The 25502-nt window shown below is 40.2% G+C and overlaps 1 protein-coding gene across 2 annotated transcripts; it reads left to right on the forward strand.

Annotated features, from left to right (window-relative positions):
- The first annotated feature begins 246 nt into the window (after window positions 1-246).
- LOC104236320 (alpha,alpha-trehalose-phosphate synthase [UDP-forming] 5) lies at window positions 247-6494 on the forward strand. 2 transcript variants are annotated; one of them, XM_009790223.2, is made up of 4 exons: window positions 247-612; window positions 1454-3478; window positions 4788-5061; window positions 5940-6494. In XM_009790223.2, exons 2-4 carry the CDS (start codon window positions 1491-1493, stop codon window positions 6264-6266), a joined length of 2589 nt encoding a protein of 862 aa, XP_009788525.1. In that variant the 5' UTR covers window positions 247-612; window positions 1454-1490; the 3' UTR covers window positions 6267-6494. The 2 variants fall into 2 exon arrangements, with proteins under 2 accessions (XP_009788525.1, XP_009788526.1); XM_009790224.2 differs by lacking the exon at window positions 247-612 and adding an exon at window positions 637-937.
- The last annotated feature ends 19008 nt before the right edge of the window (window positions 6495-25502 follow it).

Consider the following 25502-nt stretch of genomic DNA (forward strand, 5'->3'; position numbering starts at 1 on the left):
TTCGTATCCCATTCGATATAATAGCGCGTAAATTTTACTCTCTCCGACAAGTCACGCCAACAACCCAAACATCCGGGAAACGTTCTCATTTCACTAGTCCAAGTGGCTGTCCTAAATCCAATAATTTAGCGTGATTATACGCGCTGAATCACTCGCGTGGATATAGAACTCATATGAATTTAAGTTTCTATATAATTGCTTTAATAACACTGTAAACTATAGTCCAACAAGCCATATTTTAATGCAAAAAAAAAAAGAAAAGAAGAAGGCAAATATAGAGATACCAGAAAGTGGAGCTCGCTGTTCACTTCTTTCTTGCTTTCACCAAAGACAATTTTTTACAGTTTCATGTGTGTAAAGTGTGTGAGAGAGAAAGAGAGAGAATCAAATTCCTTATACAAAGACACCACCTTTTCTGGGGTTTTTAGTACTGTAGTGATGATGATTGTAGCAAAAATGTATCATATGTGCATTTAGACAAGCTAAAAAAGAAAGAAAAAAGCCTATTCTTGATGCCATTGTTTTTGCTTTGAGAAAGAGAATCTAATCTTAAGATATTCATAGTGGGAATCTTTGGGTTTTCTAAAAACCATTCTTTGGTTTTCTTGAAAGGTAAGCTCTTTTTTTTTTCTTTATTCCACTGATCCTCAGCTGAATTGGCTGCTATAATATTTTTTGAGTGTTATAATGTTCTTTTGCTTTTTAGGTCTTTGTTGCATGGCCACTATCTGCAACCAGTTGTAATAGCACTTTCTTCACCACCATCCATTTTCTTGTTTTGAGTGGGGTGTAATGTTTCCTTTTCTCTTGGCAAGTATAATCTTTCTGCAAACCAAAATTTTTTTTGCTTGAAGATGGAGTAATTTTTGCATTTCTATTTTTCTTGCTAAGCTTAACATGTGGGGTATCTGGTCTGTTTCTTGGTTGCCCTTTTGAGGTAAATTCTTGTTGGAGCTTTGGCTTTTTGTAGTGTTGTTTCTCAAAACCTTCTGTTTTTACCGCTTGGTTTTTGCATATGCCATCAGATTTATCCTTCAGGATGGTAGCTAGACCTCTGTTATTTATTAATATCTCTGTTTGTCTTCAGATTTTTGAGGTTCATTCTGTATCAAAGTTCAAAACTTTGGTTCAAGTTGTTGATTTTCATTTTGTCCTCTTGTGCTTTAGCTGAGCTGCTTTCTTTATTTTGGGGTTGGGGGAGGTGGGGATTGGGGGGGGGGGAGGGGGCGCTTTCCCTCTGCTTTGATCTTTAATGCTATGATTATGAGTCTCTCGTGGACCATATAGTGGGACCCTTGCTATATAATAGAATGATTTGTTTGCCGTTTGTACATTCTCAATGACCTGAGTCTTATTCTTGCTTGTTTTCTGTTCTCAATCTATTCTTTCCATGCATTTATATAGCTTGAACTTATCAATTGAGCAAAGGAGGAAAAATCTTTTCTGATTACAGGAACAAAAAAAGAAAAAGAAAAAAAAAATAGCAAATAATGGTTTCAAGGTCATATTCCAACTTGCTAGATCTTACTTCTGGTGATTCACCAACATTTGGTAGAAGTGGTAGGAAGCTTTCCAGGGTTGCAACTGTAGCTGGGGTTTTATCTGAGCTTGATGATGAAAATAGAAGTAATGCCTCCGATGCTCCTTCATCGATTTCTCAAGAGCGGATGATAATCGTGGGGAATCAACTCCCTCTTCGAGCATATAGGAGAACAGATGGTGAGGAAGGCTGGAACTTCAGTTGGGATGAAGATTCCCTTCTTTTACAGCTCAAAGATGGTCTTGGAGAAGATGTGGAAGTGATTTACATCGGCTGTCTCAAAGAAGAAATTGACCCAAGTGAACAAGATGATGTTGCACAAACTTTGCTTGAAACTTTCAAATGTGTCCCAGCTTTCATACCACCTGAGTTGTTCAGTAAATTCTATCATGGTTTCTGCAAACAGCACTTGTGGCCTTTGTTTCACTACATGCTTCCTCTGTCTCCGGATCTTGGTGGTCGATTTGATCGTTCCCTGTGGCAAGCTTATGTCTCAGTGAACAAAATCTTTGCGGACAAAGTAATGGAAGTGATTAGTCCTGATGATGATTTCGTTTGGGTTCATGATTACCATTTAATGGTGCTACCAACATTCTTGAGGAAGAGGTTTAACAGAGTGAAGCTCGGATTCTTCCTCCATAGCCCATTTCCATCTTCTGAGATATACCGAACTCTGCCCGTAAGGGATGAAATTCTACGAGCACTCTTGAACTCTGACTTGATAGGCTTTCATACCTTTGATTATGCAAGACATTTCCTTTCTTGTTGTAGTAGAATGCTTGGGATTTCATATCAATCTAAACGAGGTTATATAGGACTAGAGTACTATGGCCGCACTGTTAGCATTAAGATTTTACCAGTTGGAATACATATGGGTCAACTTCGATCTGTGCTGGACCTGCATGAGACAGAGACCAGGGTTGCAGAGCTACGAGATAAATTCCAGGGTCAGACAGTTTTACTTGGAGTTGATGACATGGATATATTCAAAGGAATAAGCTTGAAGCTTTTGGCGTTTGAGCAACTGCTCTCTCAACATCCTGACAAGAGAGGTAAAATGGTTTTGGTTCAAATTGCAAATCCTGCCAGAGGCCGAGGGAAAGATGTGCAGGAAGTCCGGGCTGAAACTTATGCAACTGTAAAGAGAATCAATCAGAATTTTGGAAGGACTGGCTATGAACCAGTTATCGTGGTTGATACACCTCTTCAGTTCTATGAACGCATTGCTTACTATGTTATTGCTGAGTGCTGTCTCGTTACTGCAGTAAGGGATGGAATGAACCTAATACCTTATGAATATGTTATATGCCGGCAAGGAACAGGGAAGCTTGATGCTACCTTGGGCTTGAATCCAACAGCACCAAAGAAGAGCATGTTGGTAGTTTCTGAGTTTATTGGTTGCTCTCCATCTCTTAGTGGTGCGATAAGGGTCAACCCGTGGAATATTGATGCTGTTGCTGAGGCTATGGATTCTGCTTTAGTTGTCTCCGAGGAAGAGATGCAGATGCGTCATGAGAAGCACTACAGGTATGTGTGCACTCATGATGTGGCATATTGGGCTCAGAGCTTTTTGCAAGATCTAGAAAGAGCATGTAGGGATCATGTGAGGAGGAGGTGTTGGGGTATTGGATTTGGCTTAGGGTTCCGTGTGATTGCTTTGGATCCTAGCTTCCGGAAACTGTCAGTTGAGCATATTGTATCTGCTTACAAAAGGACAAAGAACCGTGCAATCCTTTTGGATTATGATGGTACAATGACAGTGAGAAACTCTATTAGCAAGGGCCCAAATGCAGAGGTCGTTAGTATCTTAAACAACTTGTGCAGGGATCCAAAGAATATCGTTTTCATTGTTAGTGGAAAAGACACAAAGACTTTAACTCAGTGGTTTTCTTCGTGCGAAACACTAGGACTTGCAGCAGAGCATGGCTATTTTGTGAGGTAAATCTTTTATGTCCTGCAATTACCGTGTTGTTTTCTACTGTTAATCCCCCAAGTGATACATTATTAAGGTGATTCGTTCGACTGGTGTAAAAAGATTGTGGCTAATCACTAACGAAATCTTAAGCTGCGGTGTGTGCAAAGTGTTCTAACTGGAAGTACACAGTTTTTCTGACTTTGTCAAATAAAGATTAAGCAGAAGAGTAGACATTAAGAATGCAAGGAACTGGAATTGATCTAGGCTTAAGGAGAACCTGATAAGATGGCTAGCAATATTTTGGAAACATCTAACTCTGAGTCTAAATACAGTCAGTGAACAGAAGGTAGGCAGAAGCTTGCTGAGTTACCGTTCAAGTTTATGTGTGAAGCTAAATTCCACTTTCTATATCTATCTTTGTGCTACTAGTCAACTAAGTAGGTGACGTTAGTTTTTCTGCTGTTCATTCTTCTGCTGTATTACTTTTGGTTCTTCTTTCTTGTTTTTACTTGCTTAAGGTCTGTGAGGACCAGGGGAGGGGCACTGTGGTGTTTAAGATTCTTGAAAATGGAAGAGAACTAAATGAAAGAGTAAGAAAGAGTTTCTAGTAATAGAGAAACTGGCTTGTGTAGATTATTGAAATATTAAACATGTAGCCATTGATAGTGGCAATTTGGTTTAACCATTTTTTGATTCATGTTCTAGTATGTAGCAAAACTGGTGAAGGTCCATAACTAGTGGGCCAGTGGTGGAGCTTCAGTGGTGGAAGGATGGTCACCCCAAACACCCTTCGTCGGAGAATTATACTGTATATAGGCCCTGTATTGATATTTATGAACATATAATTGATGTTGAACACCCTTGACACAAACGTGTGCAGTAATGCCTTAGAAGTTAGAACTTCCATAGCTCCAGATGCTCAACTCGCATGCAAGTTGAGGTGTGATTATAAGCTGTTACCGGTTTAACAAAAATAAAAGAAAGAACTGTTTTATCATCTCTATTGAATCCTGGTGTTTTAAATTTAACTCATGATTGACCAAATCAACTATGCCAATCTGATAAACAATTCATGAATTAGGTCTTGCTTCTATAATGTAATAATTTGCTTATGGTGAAAACAGATCTTAACTGTCTGAGTGTATATGTGTTTTCCTCCTAAGGTGGCAGTCTTCTTCAATTTCCACAGATGTCTGTTTTGTGTCTGCACACAGCTCAGTTCATGGGGAAATTGGTAGAGAGGAATGCTTTTACTGAACTTTACCTTTCTCCACCTACTCTTGGTGCTTGATGCTTTGGTTTCTCTATGAAGTTGAAACAATTTTTTTTCAGGCCAAATCATGATGCCGAATGGGAAACTTGTGTTGCAGCGGTAGATTTTTATTGGAAGCAGATTGCTGAGCCCGTAATGAGTCTCTACACAGAAACCACTGATGGCTCTTTCATAGATTCCAAGGAAAGCACGCTTGTTTGGAATTACCGATACGCTGATCCAGATTTTGGCTCATGTCAGGCAAAAGAGCTACTAGATCACTTGGAAAGCGTTCTTGCAAATGAACCGGTTACTGTCAAGAGTGGCCAGTACATTGTAGAAGTTAAGCCTCAGGTGAGCAGTATGATATCTTTTTCACATTTCTCACTTGAAGCACTTGCATGCATCTATAGCTGGTGAAAAGGTCTACAAATCGAGCCCTTCCTTGTTAGTCATTGCTTCAACATCCATGATTCCCACATATTTCTGACCATCAAAGTTGCTTATGGCCTCTCGCATAAGCAACTTGAGTTCTTTCTCCAGATAACTTACAGAAATTTGTTGTTGCTTCCTTATGTGAAAATTAAGAAATAAATCAACAATACTGAACCTTAAGAACTTGGCCTTTATTGAAACTTATACTCCCTCTATTCAACTTTGTTTGGAACTATTTCCTTATTACTCTATTCCAAAAAGATTGACACATTTCTATATGTCCTTAATGAGAAGCTTTTATTGCCACACAAATGTTATGGATTGTTTATCGCCACAACTTTCAAAAGTCTTCATTTCCTTGTTAAAATTTGTGCCACAGAGGGAGTAATAAATATGATAGCTTTATAGCTTTATTTGGGCAGTAATCACATTTGGAAAAAACTTAAAAGAGTTGTGTTTAGAGCTCAAAAGTGTAGCAACTCTATTTTAGAACTAAGCATGCTTCTCTTGAAATAGCTTTCACACTATAAATCATGTCTTTTCATACCATTATCTAAATCATGTCACCTTACTTTGGCTTCCTGAAGTGTGAATATTATGAGTTCACCTCTGTCACGGTGAATTCCCAAAGATAGTTGATGGCTGTTACATATTATCCTTTGTCAAATTGGATCACTTGCTTTTCTTCACGAAAAGGCACTCCACTCTTTTCTGACTGGAATATCTTGTCCTTATGTTTTCTTTTTAACTTAAATTGATGGTATGATTTGTCATGAATGTACATTTCGACCGCCTAGGGTGTCAACAAAGGTCTTGTAGCAGAACGTCTCCTAGAAACAATGAAGCAGAAAGGAACGGTTTCAGAATTTGTGCTCTGCATAGGGGATGATCGATCAGATGAGGATATGTTTGAGGTGATAATGAGTGCTGTAGCAAGTGCGTCACTTTCACCAGTGGCTGAAGTGTTTGCTTGCACGGTTGGCCAGAAACCTAGTAAGGCCAAGTACTATTTGGAGGACACTACTGAGATTCTAAGAATGTTGCAGGGACTGGCTGCTGCTTCTGAGCATTCTGCTAAAAATGTTTCTCCATCTTCTCAACACGTAATCATTGACCGAGAATAAGCAAATGCATATCTGAAAAAAGGAAAAAGAAAACAAGAAAATTAAAGTAGGGTTTCTTGGACATGAACAGTTGCTATAAGTGTAGTTAATTTTTCTCTGGGATCTTGTTAGGTGTCTCCTAGAAATGTGATTTTCTTTGGCTTTCCATTTGTTTTAAGGTATGCTTATTGGAAATTAAACATAAATGTAAAATAGCTATTCATTAACTGCTATTCACCTTGTTGATCATATCGAAGTGACCTGGCCATCTTTCCATGTCTATGCATTTTCACAGAAGAGCAGATGGACTGAATGAAAACGGTTCAATGCATTGAAGTCACCATATAAATCAATATCACTTATCTTCTTCTGTTTGTTGTCTAAATTTCATAAAAGGTGTTATTTTCCATAGGATTTATCAGTTTCTCAGCGTCAAGTATAATCTGATACGCCATCTTTCTTATTGGCATGATCTAAACTAGTAAATTTTATACGATTCGCAGAGGCATACCTCACTGAGCATAGTGAGAGAACATACAAAAAAGTGTACTAGCCTTGCTCCTAACAATGCTACATATTGCAAGCTATAAACCTTCCGGGAAGAATAGCAATGCTTAAAAAGTCTCTTGTTTCTTGCCTTGCATTTATCGCATTTTCGGAAGAATTCTCTGGTGTCTTTTTCCATGCTGTCCCAATAGTAGCCTGCTCTGATCACCTTCCGGACCAAGGAGTTGGCGTCGGAATAATTTCCACAAGTACCCTTGTGAATTTCTCGGAGTACGTAATCTGTGTCACTTGGCCCTAGGCATACCGCCAGGGGGCGATTGAAAGTTCTCATGTATAGAGTCTCATTTTTGTCGAGCGAGAATCGGGCTGATTTGGTTCTCAGGGCCCTCAATTCTTTTGGATCTGCGGGCAGCTTCCCATCTTTTAAATAATCAATATACTTATTTCTCCAATCTCATGTTAAACTGGTAGAATTAATCTCTGCGTGACCTTCCTCGACCACAGATTTCAAACAATTGGACAACAACCCCGGGGATTAGGTCCTTTTCAACAGAAGATCCCAGATTCGTGAGGGCATCAGCCTCGCTGTTCTGCTCTCGAGGTACGTGGACTAAGGTCCATTCTTTGAAGCAATACAGAGCGATTTGGATTTTGTACAAGTACCTCTGCATCCTGTCTTCTTGAGCTTCGTAGCTCCTATTCACCTGGCTTACTACGAGGAGCGAATCGCATTTCGCCTCGACGGTCTCGGCTCCCAAGCTTTCGGCCAGTTCTAAACCTGCAATCATAGCCTTGTACTCAGCTTCATTGTTAGTCAATTTTGTTGTTTTTATGGATTGTCTGATTACGCTGCCAATGGGCGGCTTTAGGACTATACTGAGCCCGAATCCTCTTATGTTTGTGGCGCCATCTGTGAATAGGGTCCATACCCTGGAAGACATGTCTGATTTTAATAAAAGTTCCCTCTCTACCTCGGGTACGAGGGAGCGTGAGAAATCGGCCACGAAGTCCGCCAAAATTTGTTACTTGATGGCTGTTCGAGGTTGATACTCGATATCATACCCTCCGAGTTCGATGGCCCATTTGGCCAATCAGCCAGATAGCTCGGGTTTATGTAGTATGCTCCGGAGGGGGTACGTCGACAGAACATAGATATAGTGACATTGAAAATAGCGCTTCAGCTTTCGGGAGGCGCTTATCAGCGCGAGAGCCAATTTTTCTAGATGGGGATATCGGTTTTCGGCGTCTCCCAGGGTTCGGCTTACATAATAAATAGGAAATTGTGTACCTTACTGCTCTCAAACCAGTACGCCGCTTACCGCTATTTCAGTCACGGCCAGGTACAGGTATAGTGTTTCATCCTCCTTTGGTGTGTGCAATAAAGGTGGACTAGTCAGGCGTCGTTTTGGTTCCTCTAAGGCATGTTGGCATTCTGGAGTCCATTTGAAGTTGCTCTTCTTTTGAGTAAGGAGAAGAAATGATGGCTCTTGTCTGATGACCTTGATATGAATCTGCCTAGGTCCTCTATCCGCCCTGTTATCTGTTGGATGGCCTTTCCATTGTTCACCACCGTGATTTCTTCAATGGCCCTTATTTTGTCGGGATTTATCTCGATCCTCCTGTTTGATACCATGAAGCTTAGGAATTTGCCCGAGCCCACTCTGAAGGAGCACTTCTCGGGGTTGAGCTTCATGATATAACTTCTGAGGATGTCGAAAGTTTCCTGCAAATGAGTCAAATGGTCCTCTGCGCGCAGGGACTTAACTAGTATATCATCAATATATACCTCCATTGATTTTCCTACTTGATGCTCGAACATTTTATTAACTAGGCGCTGGTGTGTTGCCCCTGCATTTTTTAGCCCGAATGGCATTACATTGTAGCAGTAGGTACCATACTTTGTGATGAACGAGGTTTTTTCCCTGTCCTTGGGGTTCATCTGGATTTGATTATACCCTGAGTAGGCATCGAGAAAGGTGAGGATCTCGTGGCCGGTCGTAGCATCGATCAGACGATTAATATTAGGCAATGGGAAGGAATCCTTAGGGCACGCCTTATTCAAGTCTTTATAATCTACGCACATTTTTAGTTTGTTTCCCTTTTTTCGCACTACTACTACGTTGGCCAGCCATTCGGGGTACTTTACCTCCCTAATGGATCTGATTTTAAGAAGTTTTGATACCTTTTCTTTGATGAAGGCATGTTTTACCTTAGACTGTGGCCTTCTCTTCTGCTTTACGGGCTTAAATTTGGGATCGACTCTCAGCCTGTGGAAGGTTATTTCCGGCGGAATTCCTATAATATCAAAGTGGGACCAAGCGAAACAGTCGATATAGTTACTAAGAAATTGAATGAACCCTTTCCTGAGTTTGGGGGTGAACCTTGTTCCCAGGTATACCTTACGATCCTGGAGGTATTCGATTAAATGGTCTGCTCCATCTCTTCGACTGTCGATTTAGTCGCGTCCGATTCTTCGGGAGCGACGAAGGTCCGAGGAGCGAAGAAATCTTCTTCGTCGTCCTCGGGGGTCTGTGTGTTCCTAACCTCATCCGAGATCGGGAACATGGGGATCGACGCCTTATGGTGGACTGTGAACATTTCTTTCGCTGCCCGCTGTTCTCCATGTATGGTTGTGATGCCGTATTTCGTGGGAAACTTTATCACCTGGTGTAAGGTTGACGGTACTTCCCTCATGCTATGTATCCAAGGCTTGTCGAGTAATGCATTGTACCTCATGTCGTCGTCGATGACTTGCAACTCGGTGTTCTGGATTACGCCGGACGTCTCAATCGGGAGGGTGATCTCTTCTTTCGTTACTTTGCCGATCATGTTGAAGTCGTGGAGGACTCGAGGGATATGGGCGACTTGATCGAGCAACCCTAGTTGTCCTACTACCTCTGATCTAATTATGTTGGCCGAGCTGCCTGGATCCACGAGCATGCGTTTTATCTTGGTATTGTTTAAAAGAAACGAGATCACTAGTGCATCATTATGCAGTTCTATCATGGCCTCGAGGTCCTTCTCGCTGAATACGAGGGTATTTTCGGACACGCGGTTTCGGGTCGGTCCCTCTTCCGTGGTGGACGTTCTCGTCCGTTTGAACACGGGTCCTTGGGGAACGTTGGTTCCTCCAATAATCATTTGGACGTCATGTCGGAGAGTCTCCCCTTTCGCCCCGGTTGAGTTTGCTGGTGTACCGACATCTGGAGATGTCATGTCCTTCTCTTTGCTATTTTCGAGGTTGTTGTTTCCCACTCTGTTCATCGAGCCAGATATTTTGTCCTGAAATTGAAGATATTGGACAAGAAAAAGTGTGAATGATAACTTGCGTTGTGTGAAGAAACCAGCAAGAAAATGATCACTATTATTTTTAGCCCCACGGTGGGCGCCAAACCGTTTACCGTGAAAATGATAATAACAATTAAATTTGTTAATGGGGCTCTAAAAATACGTGATCTATTTTTATGTTATTTGTTAAAGCAGTTGATACTAGATATGTGAAGCTTAATGGCGAAATACGAACTAAAGCAGAGTTATAATCAAACCGAGGGGCTAGCTATTCGGGCCTCGGACTGACCGATGAGGGGCCTCGAGGTCGATGCTTGGGCTCGGGCTTGAGCTACCGGGGGTAAAAGGGCTAACAATTAGGATATAATCAAGGGAGGATCTTTATGGCCAATAATAAGCAATAAATGAAGAAGAAGTATGAAAGTAATAAGCAATAGCAATAGTATCGAGAGAATGTGTTAGGGAGAGAGGACATAGTTCTTGTATATTTCGTGTAGAATAATTGGAGCAACAACCGCGCTTTACAAAGTGATGAGGATCCCCTTTATATAGGAGGGGAAATCCAACATAGTACAAAATGCATTAATTCTAGAGGTATGGAGATGGGACGGCTAGATGCGACACCTTGATACAGTCTCTGGGCAGACCGACTTTGTCAGTCTTAGCCATGTGCCTAGGGAATTTCCCTCTCCCGTATTATAGCCATTAGTACACAATGCCCCCCGCGGCCGGTACCCGACAACTCCCGAGGGTGGGTCTCAACCTCAGCTTCGAGCCTCGAGAAGTATGCCTGCGAGGCGACCTAATGACGGGGAAATTGGGCCCCCTGTTTTACCGCATACATTGTGAAAGTGAGAGTACAATACAAAGCCAAGAGAGAAAATACAATTACAAGAAAAATATTTCTTGTTCTTTTACCTTTTAGTTGAGATTTTTGAGAAACATTTCAACACAATATTTTCATTCAATTTGTTCACGGGTTTCATTGATCAAAGAGTTGATAGCAAGGATCAGTCTCGATGTGGATACGCATAAAGTCTTCGCACTATCGAAGAAAATTTTTAAACGAGGTTCTCATCACCAGGTACGTCTTAAATTCGATCTTTGACAAGTAAATAAATTTTAAACACGAAAGATCTCACTAGGATTGTTATTGTCTTCCGCTGCGTGTTACGAATATCTATATGCAATCCTTTAGTGGTATCCGAGCCGTGGTTTATTGTGTCTAAAATTTATTTACGAAATATTTTAAGATTATATTTGAAGAGTTGAAATCATAATACATGTTTCTTATGCAACAGTTAAATTGTTTGAATGCATATGGATCGATATTATTTTATTGTGAATAAAATATGTATACATATAAGTTAAACAATTGAAATAGTTTGTAACTTAAATTTTAAATTTGTATTAGATATGAAGGTAATCTATAATAGGTTATTAGATTCTACTGTTATGATAATTATTATTAGTTCATGAGATATTAATTAATAAAAATATTCTGTCATGAATTATTTTGATATATGTGATATAGAAGAAACATGTTAGAAGAATGATGAATTTTGTTTTTATTGTGCTCGTTCGTTACATAATTTTAAATTATTTATTACATGTGATGTAAATTAATTTAGGACTAAGTATGTAGACAACTTGAACTAAATTCAAATGCTATGAAAGATTTGATCTTCAAATTATTAAAAGTTGTTTTAGTAACAATTCCCTCTTACTAAATTTGAGTTCTTAAATAATAAAATATAAGATATTTTATTATAGATCTATCCATCAAAATAAATAATTTTATTTATTTCTTGTTTACAAGGAGCGGCCTGACAACCAAGAGACTTATAGTTTGAGAATATGTTAAAATTATTTATTGCATTAGATGCATGGATTGAAAGAATTATTTAAGTTTACACTAGATGCCTGGACTACCCAGGAAGTATAAAATTTAATAAGTTCTTTGTTATCATGATGGTTGAACTCAACTATGCCAATAAGATCGACCTGACTACCAGAGGACTATTTGACATAGAGCTATTTAAAAAAATTGTATGGAGATGCAATTGGTAAGAGTACCTACTTTTAAAATATATGTGTGAAATGACTTGACTTGCAAGGGGCTCATATATATTGTTGAAAGGATTCCTTTCTCCACTAACATAAATAAAGATTTCTTAAATAATAATTAGTGAAAATATCATTTAGATAAAAGTCCATATCTTTATTATATATGTAAATTTGTTCTTATATTATTGCCCTTTTCTCTTCTATATTTTAGATTTCTCAATATGTCTGTTATATCACTGCGTAAAATACTTGAGACCAACAAATTGGCAGGGCCAACTTTGATGACTGGTATAGAAATTTGAGAATTGTTCTCATGCATGAAAAACTCATTGATGTGATCGATAAGCCTGCAAAGCTAGTCTCACCAGAGAATGATATTGAAGGCACCAAGGTTTATCAGAAATACTTGGAAGAATGCCTTGCTATTAAACGCATCATTCTCGCTTGTATGAGTTCTGTACTCCAGAGGAAGCATCCGAATATGGATCCAACTACAATCATTGAATATCTTAAAAAGATGGTTGATACACAGCTGGACATTGAAAACTCTCCAGTTGGACTCCATGTCAATCATGTAATTGATCTTACCAAAGAACTTGAGAAGTTGGGGTACAAGCTTGGTAAAGAGCTTTCTGAAGATTTGATCTTACAGTCAATATATGACGCTGAATGTTTTCACTGTAGGAAGAAAGGGCATTAGAAGAGAAACTGCAAGGAGTATCTTGCAACTCTAAAAGATAAGAAACAAGTTGAGACATTAATACAAAATATTTTTGTATATGCTTAAAATCAGGGAAGGCCGATTTTAAGGCTTCCATGGCATTCTAGAGCCCAACCTCGATAGGATCAAAGCGCAACCCAAGGCTCGTTCTCAAAGCATTCGCCTTGGCAGGGCATTTCAATGACTCGTCATGACGTACCTCGAGGCAGCATGAAAATCGACGACCATTATGAAAAGGCGGAAGACCCCCGAGGGCACGTGATGAGGACTGACAGAGTCTGCAAAGAATAGTATAAATCTATACTGAACCATTATATAGCTATACCAATAGCATTTGCCCGTCATGATTAGACATGTACTATGTAAGGATCCCCCTTCCTATATAAAAGGGACCCTTGTCATTTTGTAACACACGCACTATCGAATACAATACAACATTCTCTGCTCTTTGCTTAAACAATTGTTCTACACATTTATTGCTTATTCTTTCATTCTTCATTCATTGTTCACTTATTGTTCTTCATTTATTGCTCATTATTAATGGCAAAAGGCCATCTTTGAGGCCTCCATTATCATTGTTTCTTCATCAATAGCTCACTATCAACTACCCTAAATAGGCCTCGAAGCCTCTGTTCCAGCCAACTCGAGGCACGATTTTGTGATAGCTTTGGTTTGTATTTCTGGTTTTGTGTGATTTCAGCAGCTTTGTATTGTAATTTGGATTTTAGGCTTGTGTCCGAATTCGGTTTTGGAGGTTCGTAGGGTAAATTGAGGCGTTTCATTAAAAGTTGGAAAAGTTGAAGTTTTGAAAATTGAGAAGTTTGACCCATAGTTGACTTTTGTGATATAGGGGTCGGAATGTGATTCCGAGAGTTAGAGAAACTCCGTTATGTCGTTTTGGACTTGTCTGCAAAATTTGGCGTCATTCGGAGTCGATTTAATTGGTTTCGGCATGAGTTTTCAAAGTTGGAAGATTCGGAAGTTCATAGTTCGATTCTTGGCACGATGTGTATTTACGGCGTTGTTTGATATGATTTGAGACCTCGAGCAAGTCCATTTTAGGTTATAGAACTTGTTCGTGTGTTTAAACGGGGTCCCAGGGGCCTCGGGTGTGTTTCGGACAAGGTTCAGATGTTTTGCATAGTTTTAAACAGGTCTGGTTCTGGTGTTTTCTTACTTGCGACTTTGGAGCGCAGTTACGGCTCCGCTTATGCATGAGTCTGATCGCATCTGCGATCTTTGAGGCCTAGAAGCTAGCTCGCTTCTGTGAGTGCTGGAACGTAGGTGCGTAACCGCTTCTCTGGTTGATGCATCGCATCTGCGAAGGTGCCCTGCTTTTGCGCTCTTGTCATCGCCTCTGCGGCGCCGCTGATGCGGCTAATTGTCCACAGATGCGAAAAAGGCTGGGCATAAACATTTAAATCGAGGGTTTAGCCATTGTCTTCATATTTTGGGTTTTGGACTTCGATTTTTAGAGCTTCTTTCGGGGGTTTTCAAACAAATCAATTGGGTATGTGTCTTCACCTAGAATTTAATATATTCCTTGATTTTACCTTTGTTTCGATCATTTAAATTGTGTTTTGGGTTGAGGAAAATGGGGCTTTTTGAAGAAATTTCTAAAATGAAAAATCATGATTTGAGGGACCAAATGGTGTCGGAAATTGATAATTTTTGTATGGTTGAACTCATATGGGAATGGGTACTCGGATTTTTGTAAAATTTGTCTGGTTCCGAGGTGTGGGCCTAGGTGTTGATTTCTGGACCGATTTTTGAATTTTGTTAAAGATTGAGCCTTTATGATTCAGAATAGTTTCTTATGTGTTTTAAAGTTATTTTGGTTGGATTTGAGCTGTCCGGAGGTCTTTTCACCCATGAAGTGCATTTTAGAGTATCGGTCTGTCGTCTTTGAGGTAAGTATCTTGCCTAAACTTGTGTGGGGGACTTCCCCTTAGGATTGAGTCTTCTATGTTGATTGTAATCCGTGTACGCGAGGTGACAAGTGCGTGCTCGGACTTAATTGTGGATAGTTAGTCTTTTAGGGTTCTTTGGTCCTTATATTCACTAAGTAGGAAGTTATTCTTGATGTAATTGAGTTCTATGTGCTAGTTTCACCACTACATGCTTTAATTGGAATTTATTGTTTCATGATCCATTCTTATTGCCTACTTGACCCTTATCTGACTTAACTGAAGACTTTTACATCTCTTATCGTACACTATCTTTTCATAATTGCTTATCTTTAATTGAAATTGTTATTATCTCATCCTATAATTGTTTAGTCTTACCTGGAGTGATGATTATCTGCTGCTTCTTACCATTAATTGAATTATTGAATATCCTTCGAAATTGCTCAATCTTAAAAAGAGTTTAGATAACCTATATCTTAGTTGACTTGCCTTTATTTGGGACTATGTGACTCGTGTTGACTTCCTTATTATGACTTGTACATTGTGGGAGCGTTGCTACATATTAGTCTTCCTTATTGAACTGTTCTTTTTATGTTTTTCATTCCTTACTATGGTTATCCCTGGTGAACTGGTTCTACTGTTTCCTTGTGATTTAAAGTTATAGAGTTGATCTTTTCGCTATACTTCTTAATTTTGTCATTGTTGTTGTTATGGGATTGCACGAGGCTTCTGCCATGCTATTGTTACTATTGATATATTGCACATGTGGCGAAACAAGGTGAGATATATATATGCTTGTATGTAGGTTGCACATGTGGCGAGACAAGGTGGGAACATTATGATGCATGTGTGGCGAAACAAGGCGGGCATTCACTATATTATTATTGCACACCTGGCGAGGCAAGGTGGGCTATGTCAGGGATTGATTGTGATGATTTGTGATGGCCTGGGGGCATTCTTGCTGTTTGATATTGTGTTGTGGTACGCTTACTTGTATGAGTTTTATCTTGTGGAAGTTGTGAGAAAACATCTTACGTGCTATCCGTTCTTTTCCTTTTGCTTATTAGGTGGTAGGAACTATGTTAGAGCACTTGCACAAGCATATACGTAGTTGAACACTCCCATTGGATATGAAGTTCTCCTAATAATGCTGAGTATAGATGTACACGCTCGTTACATGTCATATATGCGAGAGTAGCTCTAGTTAGCAAGTAAGTTGTCAGCGTGACCATGAGGTGTGATGGGGGGCATAGGATGCCAGGTGTTAGGGTTCAGGTATTGGGACCCGTGAGCTGTAAGTTTGCCCGAGGTTCAGTGCTTTGTGGAGTTTGTTGGCTAAGACCTGATGTGAACACTATCGTAGGTTCTAAATTATTGATTACCTTTACTGTATTTGTGAATTAGGATTTGGGTTTGTGATTTTGCTCGCTCTTCTATGTCATTATTATGGTATTTCTGCTATTACTTGTTGTTTTCTTCCCTTATTGTGATTGTTGTATTGTTAGCCATATTGTGTAGTCTTTATATATATAAATCATGCTCCATTGTTACTATGCTTATATTTGTACAGTTTATTAGATCGGTAGGTGTCTTGACTGTTCCTCGTTACTCCATCGAGGTTAGTCTTGATACTTACTGAGCACTGCCATGGTGTGCACATGCTACTCTTTTACACATTTTTGTGGTGCAAATCCCAGGTATCGATCGTTCGTGGCTGTGCAGATCATTGTTGACGAGACTCAAGGTAAACCTGCAGCTGCGTTTGCAGGCTTCGGAGTCACCTTCTTACTTGTATTCAATTGTTTTTGCTCTCTTCCAAACAACTATATTTAGAAATGGTAGCTTACTCTGTAGAGCCTATGACTTGTACTACTGGGTTTTAGGAATATGTTCATTGTATAAAGGATTCATTCCAGAAGAATTTTAAGATGTTATTTATTATTGTTGTTCTTCCGTAAATATTAGGCTTACCTAGTCCTTAAGACTAGGTTCCATCACAAAACCCAACGGAGGGAAAATTGGGTCGTGATAAGTTGGTATCAGAGCTCTAGGTTTATAGGTTCTACGAGTCATAAGCTAGTTTATTAGAGTCCTGCGGATTGGTACAGAGACGTCTGTACTTATCTTTGAGAGGCTACAGAACTATTAGGACAATCTCACTTCTTTCATTCCTATCATGAGAGCTTATTGATCTCGATGTCTGAACTATTATCATTCCATTCTCAGACAGATGGTGAGGACACGCACTGCAGTTATCAATGATGCTACTCCTAGAGCAGGGGTCGCTGGAGGCAGAGACAGTGGTCGACGAGGAGTATGTGCCACAACTAGAGCACCTACTAGAGTAGCTATTGAGGAGCCGCCAGTAGCTCCAGTTGGGGGGCAGGTACCGGAGGTGCCTGCAGTTACCCCCGGACTTTAGGAGACTTTAGCACAGTTCCTAAGCATGTTTGGTATGTTGGCTTAGGCGGGGTTGATTCCAGTTGCACCAGCTACTTCACAGACCGGAGGAGGGACTCAAACTCCCACCTCCCACACTCTAGAGCAGCAAGTTCATGTTGGTCAGGTTCCAGGCGCCATGGTAGCACAACCTGTGGTCCCTGTTCATCCTGTAGTTAGGGCAACACCATCTGAAGAAGAGCAGATTAGGCTTGAGAGGTACAAGAAGTAGGATCCTCCTACATTTAGTGGTTTGGCTTCAGAGAGTGCACATGGTTTTCTGGAGGAGTGCCATCGCATTCTCCAAACTCTGGATAGTGTTGAGTTGAATGGGGTTGCTTTTACTACATTCCAGCTTAGGGGAGCGGCTTATCAGTAGTGGCGGGTATATGAGTTGGGTAGCCCGGTCGAGTCAGTTTCACTTTCATGGGTTCAGTTTTCAGAGATGTTCCTGAGAGAGTTTGTACCTTAGTTCCTTCGGGATGCATGGTGTGTGGAGTTTGAGCAGCTGCGCTAGGGCACTATGTCAGTATCAGAGTACGCCGTCAGATTTAGTGATTTGTCCACACATGCACCGAACTTGGTTTCTACCTTTCGGGAGAGGGTTCACCAGTTCATTGAGGGACTCCATCCCAGTATCAGGACTAGTATTGCGCGGGAGTTGGAGATAGATATTTCGTATCAATAGACCGTGAGTATTACTAGGAGGGTGGAGGGCATGTTGTCTCGAGAGATAGAGGAGGGAGAATTCAGGCGAGGCCAGTAGAGAGAGGGAAGGCGGGGCCATGAGAGAGAGGGCAGACAAGATCTGGAGAAAGAGTTTGAGGAGGCCCCGTAGACCGAGGAGATCTGCTGGTTCTTATTTTGGAGGCAGGGTGTGTGATGGTAGAAGTTTTGTAGGTCAGCCAGTTCAGTTCGCGCTTCAAGCTTCGCATAATGATTCAGGTGTTCATGAGTCTCGAAGTACCTATACAAAATAGTTCCCATAGCCACTTCAGCAGCGAGGTTGCTTTGAGTGTGGAGATATTAGCCATATGGTGAGATATTGTCCCATACTTCGGGCCGATGTGTCACCGCGAGGTATTCAGGTGAGTAGAGGGCACCCAAGAGGGGGAGCCCGACCCGTTGATGTGTTTCATATAGTAGGCTTAAGGATGCTACGCTAGGTAAAGTCATTCAGGTATGATTATAGAGGAGCACCATCTGTAGTTCATTGCAGTTCTGCTTATCAAGGCAAGTTTCCCTATTTGTTGCTCCGCTTATGAGTACGTTTCTTGATTAGCACTATAATATGTGTTGCCCTGTTAGGAGGGCTGTGAGTGATAGCCCATGTCTATCGTCAGTTTCTAGTCCTTGTTGAGAGTTATAAGACTAGTAGTAAATTCTTGTTGTCTTTTTTCGGTAGGCTTGATGTGATTTATGAGTAGTTTTGGCTACGAGCCGTGATGTTTATGCTCCATCAGTGTGGGAGCCGTTTTATAAATTGTGGCGGAATTGATCTAGTGAGAGTTTCTAGCTGGTTTGATGTGTACCCTACTTGTGATTTAGAGTTGAGGGCGGGACCCTTGTGATTTCATGTGATTTAATGTCTTGAGACCGAGCTGTGTACCACGGTGGGAGTTATATCAGTATGAGATCCATGTAATTCTTTTATATGCTTTAATTCTTTCTTGTTATATTGTTTCGTAGATTAGCATTGATAGAAAAAAATATTTGTGCTTGTCGGGCATGTTTGATAGTTCCTTATGTGTTTCTCTTTCCATATTCAGTCATTTTCGTTATGTGCTTCTTGAGTTTTAGCTTGTAGGGTGTGTGCCCATTAGTATTAGCTGTGATTTGGTGATTTGGGTGTTTAACTATGTGGCTTTTGTGGTTATTGTATCATTGCCAGTGTTGTGGAGGTTTGAAATGGGTTCCTATTGAATATGAGGCTTATGGCTGGTGCTGAATTTGATTTCAGGCGAATATTATGATCAGAAATGTTCCTGTGGGCCTAGGTGTGATGTGTCATATTGTGTGGTTGTACTCTGTGGCTGTTGGCATAAGTTGATGCAGCTGGTTGAGACTGATATCAGATGTGGATTTAGGATCGAGTCTTTTAGAAATAGATGAAAGGTGAGAATTTTGGCTCTAAGGCTTATTAGGTATTGCTAGAAAGGCTAATATTTAGTTGAGATGGTGTCGACAGGCTTATGTGGATTGGGGTGGCGTGGGATCACCCGCGGGCGTATGTTGTAAGTGTGCATTCAGCAAATTGAGGACTTCGGGGCGAATCTTGGGACGTTCGAGGACGAACGATGGTTTTAAGAGGGGGAGGATGTAATGACCCCGCCGGTCGTTTTGGGTATTTAAGCTCCGTTCAGCAGCATAAGGTCTGGAACAGTTTCATAATATTGATATCGACTTCCGTGCATTGTTGAATTCAGTTAACGAATGATTCAAAGTCTAATTGGGATAAGAAATTTAGTTTAGAAGCTTAAGCGAAGAGAATTTGACCGGTATTGGACTTTTGAGTAAACGGCTTTGGAATGGGTTTTGGTTGATTTCATCAGCTTTGTATTATGATTTGGATTTTAGGCGTGCATTTGGATTCGTATTTGGAGGTCCGTAGGGTAAATTGAGGTGTTTCAGTGAACGTTGGAAAAGTTGATGTTTAGAAAATGGAGAAGTTTGACCCATAGTTGACTTTTGTGATATCAGGGTCAGAATCCGATTCCAAGAGTTAGAGCATCTACGTTATGTCATTTTGGGCTTGTCTACAAAATTTGGCGTCATTCCGAGTCGATTTGATTGGTTTTGGCACGGGTTTTCAAAGTTGGAAGATTTGGAAGTTCATAGTTCGATTCTTGGCGCGATGTATATTTCCGGTGTTGTTTGATATGATTTGAGACCTCGAACAAGTTCGTTTTAGGTTATAGAACTTGTTTTTGTGTTTAGACGGGGTCTTGGGCACCTCGGGTGTGTTTCGGACGAGGTTCGGATGTTTTGTATAGTTTTAAACAGGTTTGGTTCTGGTGTTTTTGCACTTGCGACTTTGGAGCGCAGGTGCGGCTCCGCTTCTGCGAGAGTTTAATCGCATCTGCAATCTTTGAGGCCTGGAAGCTAGCTCTCTTCTGCGAGTGCTGGAACGCAGGTGCGTAACCGCTTCTGTTGTTGATGCATCGCATCTGCGAAGGTGCCCCACTTGTGCGCTCCTGTCATCGCCTCCGCTACATTGTTGATGCGGCTAATTGTCCGCAGATGCGGAAAAGGCTGGGCAGAAACACTTAAATCGAGGGTTTAGCCATTGTCTTCATATTTTGGGTTTTGGACTTTGATTTTTAGAGCTTCTTTCAGGGGTTTTCAAACAAATCAATTGGGTAAGTGTTCTTCACCTAGAATTTAATATATTCCATGATTTTACCTTTGTTTCAATCATTTAAATTGTGTTTTGGGTTGAGGAAAATGGGGGTTTTTAAAGAAAATTTCTAAAATGAAAAATCATGATTTGAGGGACCAAATGGTGTCGGAATTTGATAATTTTTGTATGGTCGAACTCATATGGGAATGGGTACTCTTTAATTTTGTAAAATTGTCGGGTTTTGAGGTGTGGGTCCAGGGGTCGACTTTTTGACCGATTTTTATATTTTGTTAAAAATTGAGCCTTTATGATCCGGAATAGTTTCTTATGTGTTTTGAAGTTATTTTGGTTGGATTTCAGTTGTCCGGAGGTCTTTTCACCCGTGAAGTGCATTTTAGAGTATCAGTCTGTTGTTTTTGAGGTAAGTATCTTGCCTAACCTTGTGTGGGGGACTTCCCCTTAGGATTGAGTCTTCTATGTTGATTGTAATCCGTGTACGCGAGGTGACGAGTGCGTGCTCAGACTTAATTGTGGATAGTTGGTCTTGTAAGGTTCCTAGGTCCTTATATTCACTAAGTAGGAAGTTGTTCTTGATGTAATTGAGTTCTATGTGGTAGTTTCACCACTACATTCTTTAATTGGAATTTATTGTTTCATGATCCATTATTTTTCCTATTTGACCCTTATCTGACTTAACTGAAGACTTTTACCTCTCCTATTGTCATGCTATCTTTTCATAACTGCTTATCTTTAATTGAAATTGTTATTTTCTCATTCTATAATGATTATCTGATGCTGCTTACCATTAATTGAATTGTTGAATATCCTTAAAAGTTGCTCAATCTTAAAAAGAGTTTAGATAACCTATATCTTAGTTGACTTACCTTTATTTGGGACTATGTGACTCGTGTTGACTTCCTTATTGTGACTTGTACATTCTGGGAGCGTTGCTACTTATTAGTCTTCCTTGTTGAACTGTTCCCTTTATGTTTTTCATTCCTTACTGTGGTTATCCCTGGTGAACTGGTTCTACTGTTTCCTTGTGATTTAAAGTTATGGAGTTGATTTACTCGCTGTACTTCGTAATTTTGACATTGTTGTTGTTGTACTGGTTGTGTCGGCGCACGAGGTTTCTGCTGTGCGGTTGTGTTATGGGGTTGCACCAGGTTTCTGCCATGCTATTGTTACTGTTGATATATTGCATATGTGGCGAAACAAGGCGGGATATATATATATATATATATATATATATATATATATATATATATATATATATATATATATGCTTATATGTGGGTTGCACATGTGGCGAGACAAGGTGGGAAAATTATGATGCACGTGTGGCAAAATAAGGCGGACATTCACTATATTATTATTGCACGTGTGGCGAGACAAGGTGGGCTATGTCAGGGATTGATTGTGATGATTTGTGATGGCCTGGGGGCATTCTTGCTGTTTGATATTGTGTTGTGGTGCGCTTACGTGTATGAGTTTTATCTCGTAGAAGTTGTGAGAAAACATCTTACGTGTTGTCCGTTCTTTCCCTTATGCTTATTAGCTGGTAGGAACTATGTTAGAGCACTTGCACAAGCATACACATAGTTAAACACTCCCATTGGATAAGATGTTCTCCTGATAATGCTGAGTATATATGTTCACCCTCGTTACTTGTCATATATGTGAGAGTAGCTCTAGTTAGCAAGTGAGTTATCAGTGTGACCATGAGGTGTGATGGGGGGCACAGGATGCCAGGTGTTAGGGTTCAGGTATTGGGACCCGTGAGCTCTATGTTTGTCCGAGGTTCGGTACTTTGTGGAGTTTGTTGGCTAAGACCTGATGTGAACACTATCGTAGGTTCTGAATTATTGATTACCTTTATTGTATTTGTGAATTAGGATTTGGGTTTGTGATTTTGCTCGCTCTTCTATGTCATTATTATGGTATTTTCGCTGTTACTTGTTGTTTTCTTCCCTTATTGTGATTGTCGTATTGTTAGCCATATCTTGTAGTCGTTATATATATATACACATCATGTTCCGTTGTTTCTATGCTTATATTTGTACAGTTTATTAAACTGGTAGGTGTCTTGACTGTTCCTCGCCACTACTCCACTGAGGTTAGTCTTGATACTTACTGGGCACCGCCATGGTGTGCTCATGCTACTCTTTTGCACATTTTTGTTGTGCAGATCCCAGGTATCGATCGTTCGTAGCTGTGCGGATCATTGATGAGGAGAATCAAGGTAAACTTGGTGCTGCGTTCATAGGCTTCAAAGTCACCTTCTTACTTGTATTCAACTGTTTTCGCTCTTTTCCAAACAGTTATATTTAGAAGTGGTAGCTAACTCTGTAGAGCTTATGACTTGTACTATCGGTTTTGGGAATATGTTCATTGTATAAAGGATTCATTCCAGAAGAATTTTAAGATGTTATTTATTATTGTTATTCTTCCGTAAATATTAGGCTTGCATATTCCTTAAGACTAGGTTCCATCACGAAATCCAACGGAGGGGAAATTGGGTTGTGACAGGCAGTAGTTATAACATCTGCAATATGTTGCAAGGGTTCAAGATAAGTAGGAGACTAAAGAAAGGAGAAGTTAATCTACAAGTTGAAAATGGTGCAAAAGTTGCAGCCATAACTGTAGGATCAATTTCTTTAATAATGCCTTCGGGCAAAATACTTATTCTAGATGATTGTTATTATGTTCCTAAATTTATTTTGAACATAATTTCAGCTTCTATGTTGGACAAGCATGGGTTTCACATTAACATAGGCAACGATATTTGCTCTATTCATCATGATAATGATTTATATCTGAATGACTATCTCCAACATGATGTTTATGTGTTAGTTGTAACGACCTGGCCGACCGCTTTGAGAATTAACTCCCCGATACCCTATTAACTGCTTTCCCTGTGTTTATTTCTGCTATTGTGATTTGCGGGGAAAACTCGTTTTGAGTTTCGGAATGTTTTGGGACACTTAGTCCTTAAATGAGAGCTTAAGCTTTAGAATTTGGACCGTAGTTAGAGTAGTGTGAAGACAATTTTGGAATGGAATTTCGTTGATCTCATTAGCTCAGTTGGATGATTTCGGTTTAGGGGCATGTTCGGATTGTATTTTGGAGGTCCATAGCTTATTTAGGCTTGAAATGTCGAAAGTTGAATTTTTAAAGTTTCCGGATCGATAGTGAAATTTTGATATCAGGGTCGGAATCCGATTCCGAAAGTTGGAATAGTTCCATAGTGTTGAATGTCACTTATGTGCAAATTTTGAGGTCAATCGGACCTAGTTTGGTTGGTTTTGGCATCGGTTGTAGAATTCTTGGGATCTCAAGTTTATTAGGCCTGGATTAGAGGGTGATTCATGGTTTTAGAGTTGGTAGATGTGATTTGAGGGTTCGACTGAGCCCGTATGATATTTTAGGATTGGTTGGTATGTTTGGTTGAGGTCCCGAGGGCCTCGGGTGAGTTTCAGATGCTTAACGGAATTGGATTTGGACTTAGGCAATTTTCTGAACTTGTTGAACCTGTTGGTTTCGCACCTGCGGAGCTTGGACCGCAAGTGCGGTGCCGTAGAAGCGGGTTGGCAACAGTAGATGCGGTCTAAGGCATAAGGGCAGTTGGTCACAGATGCGACTCAAGGACCGCTGAAGCGGAACCGCATCTGCGAGGTAAGGAGCGCAGGTGCAGAATCTGGTCCTTTAATGATCCACAGGTGCGGGGTATGAGTCGCAGGAGCGGGATAGCATGTGCGATTGTCCCCTCACAGAAGGGGAAATCGCTGGGCAGAAAAGAGAGAAATCGAGGGTTTTAATTCATAACTTCTAAAATTGATTTTGAGCTAGGGAGAAGGCGATATCTTGAGAGATTTTGAAGGAAAACTATTGGGTAACGAATTCTATCTCTAATTTGGTTCTACTACATTAATCTATTGTCATTATCTTTATTTAATCTAAGAATTTGAGTGGAAGAATGGGGATTTGGGGGAAAAGTTCTCTAACCAAGTTTTTGGGTTTTGATTGGGTTTTAGTTGTCGGAATTGAGTGATTTTTGGATGAGTGGTCTCGTGAGTGAATGGGTGTTCGATATTGGTAACTTTTACCCGATTCCGAGTCGTGGGCCCGGAGAGGACTTTTGGGCGTTTTTCTTATTTCTCGTCGTAGCTTCAAATTCATTAGTTAAATTAGTCGTTTTTAGTTTTATTTACATTACGTAATTGATTTGACTAGATTTGGGCCACTCAGAGTTGGATACTCGTGGCACGAGCGTGATATCTGATTGATTTTTGAGCTGATTTGAGGTAAATGGAGAGCCTAACCTTGTGTGGAGGAACTCCCCATAGGATTTTGGTACTGTTGTTATATGAATGTTATGTACGTGAGGTGACGAGTGCGTACATGTGCTAATTGTTGAAAACCCCCATTTTCATTAAGCAAATATCTACATTTTCTTTTAACTGAGCAACACTAGTATATGAAGCCTCCTGTTTACCTTAGGAAAGGATGCTTATGTGACTTAACTGTCTTACCTGCTTTAACTGCTTACTTGGATTTTGTGTAGCATGTTTAGAGTAGAAATTTCCTGTTTCTCTGATATAAAGGTGAATAGAATTGTAGGATTCTTTCTTGAGACTATTGTGTATTTACTTTGGGACTACGGATCGGTATTCCAGGAGACCCCCCTACATGTTTACTTTGGGAATACGGATCGGTATTCCGGGAGATCCCCCTGCACATTTATAATTGGGACTACAGGACGATATCCCGGGAGATCCCCCTATTCTGGATATTTACTTTGGGACTACGGATCAGTATTCTGGGAGATTCCCCTACATATTTACGATTTGGAATACGGGGCGATATCCCTAGAGATCCTCTGCATATTTACGTTTGGGACTATGGGACGTCATCCTGGGAGATCCTCTGTTGCTATCTCTATGTATTGAGTTATTTCTTTTCTGTGATTTCATCCTTATTGACTGTTA

The sequence above is a fragment of the Nicotiana sylvestris genome, chromosome 8, assembly GCF_000393655.2.
Source record: "Nicotiana sylvestris chromosome 8, ASM39365v2, whole genome shotgun sequence".
Classification (NCBI taxonomy): domain Eukaryota; kingdom Viridiplantae; phylum Streptophyta; class Magnoliopsida; order Solanales; family Solanaceae; genus Nicotiana; species Nicotiana sylvestris.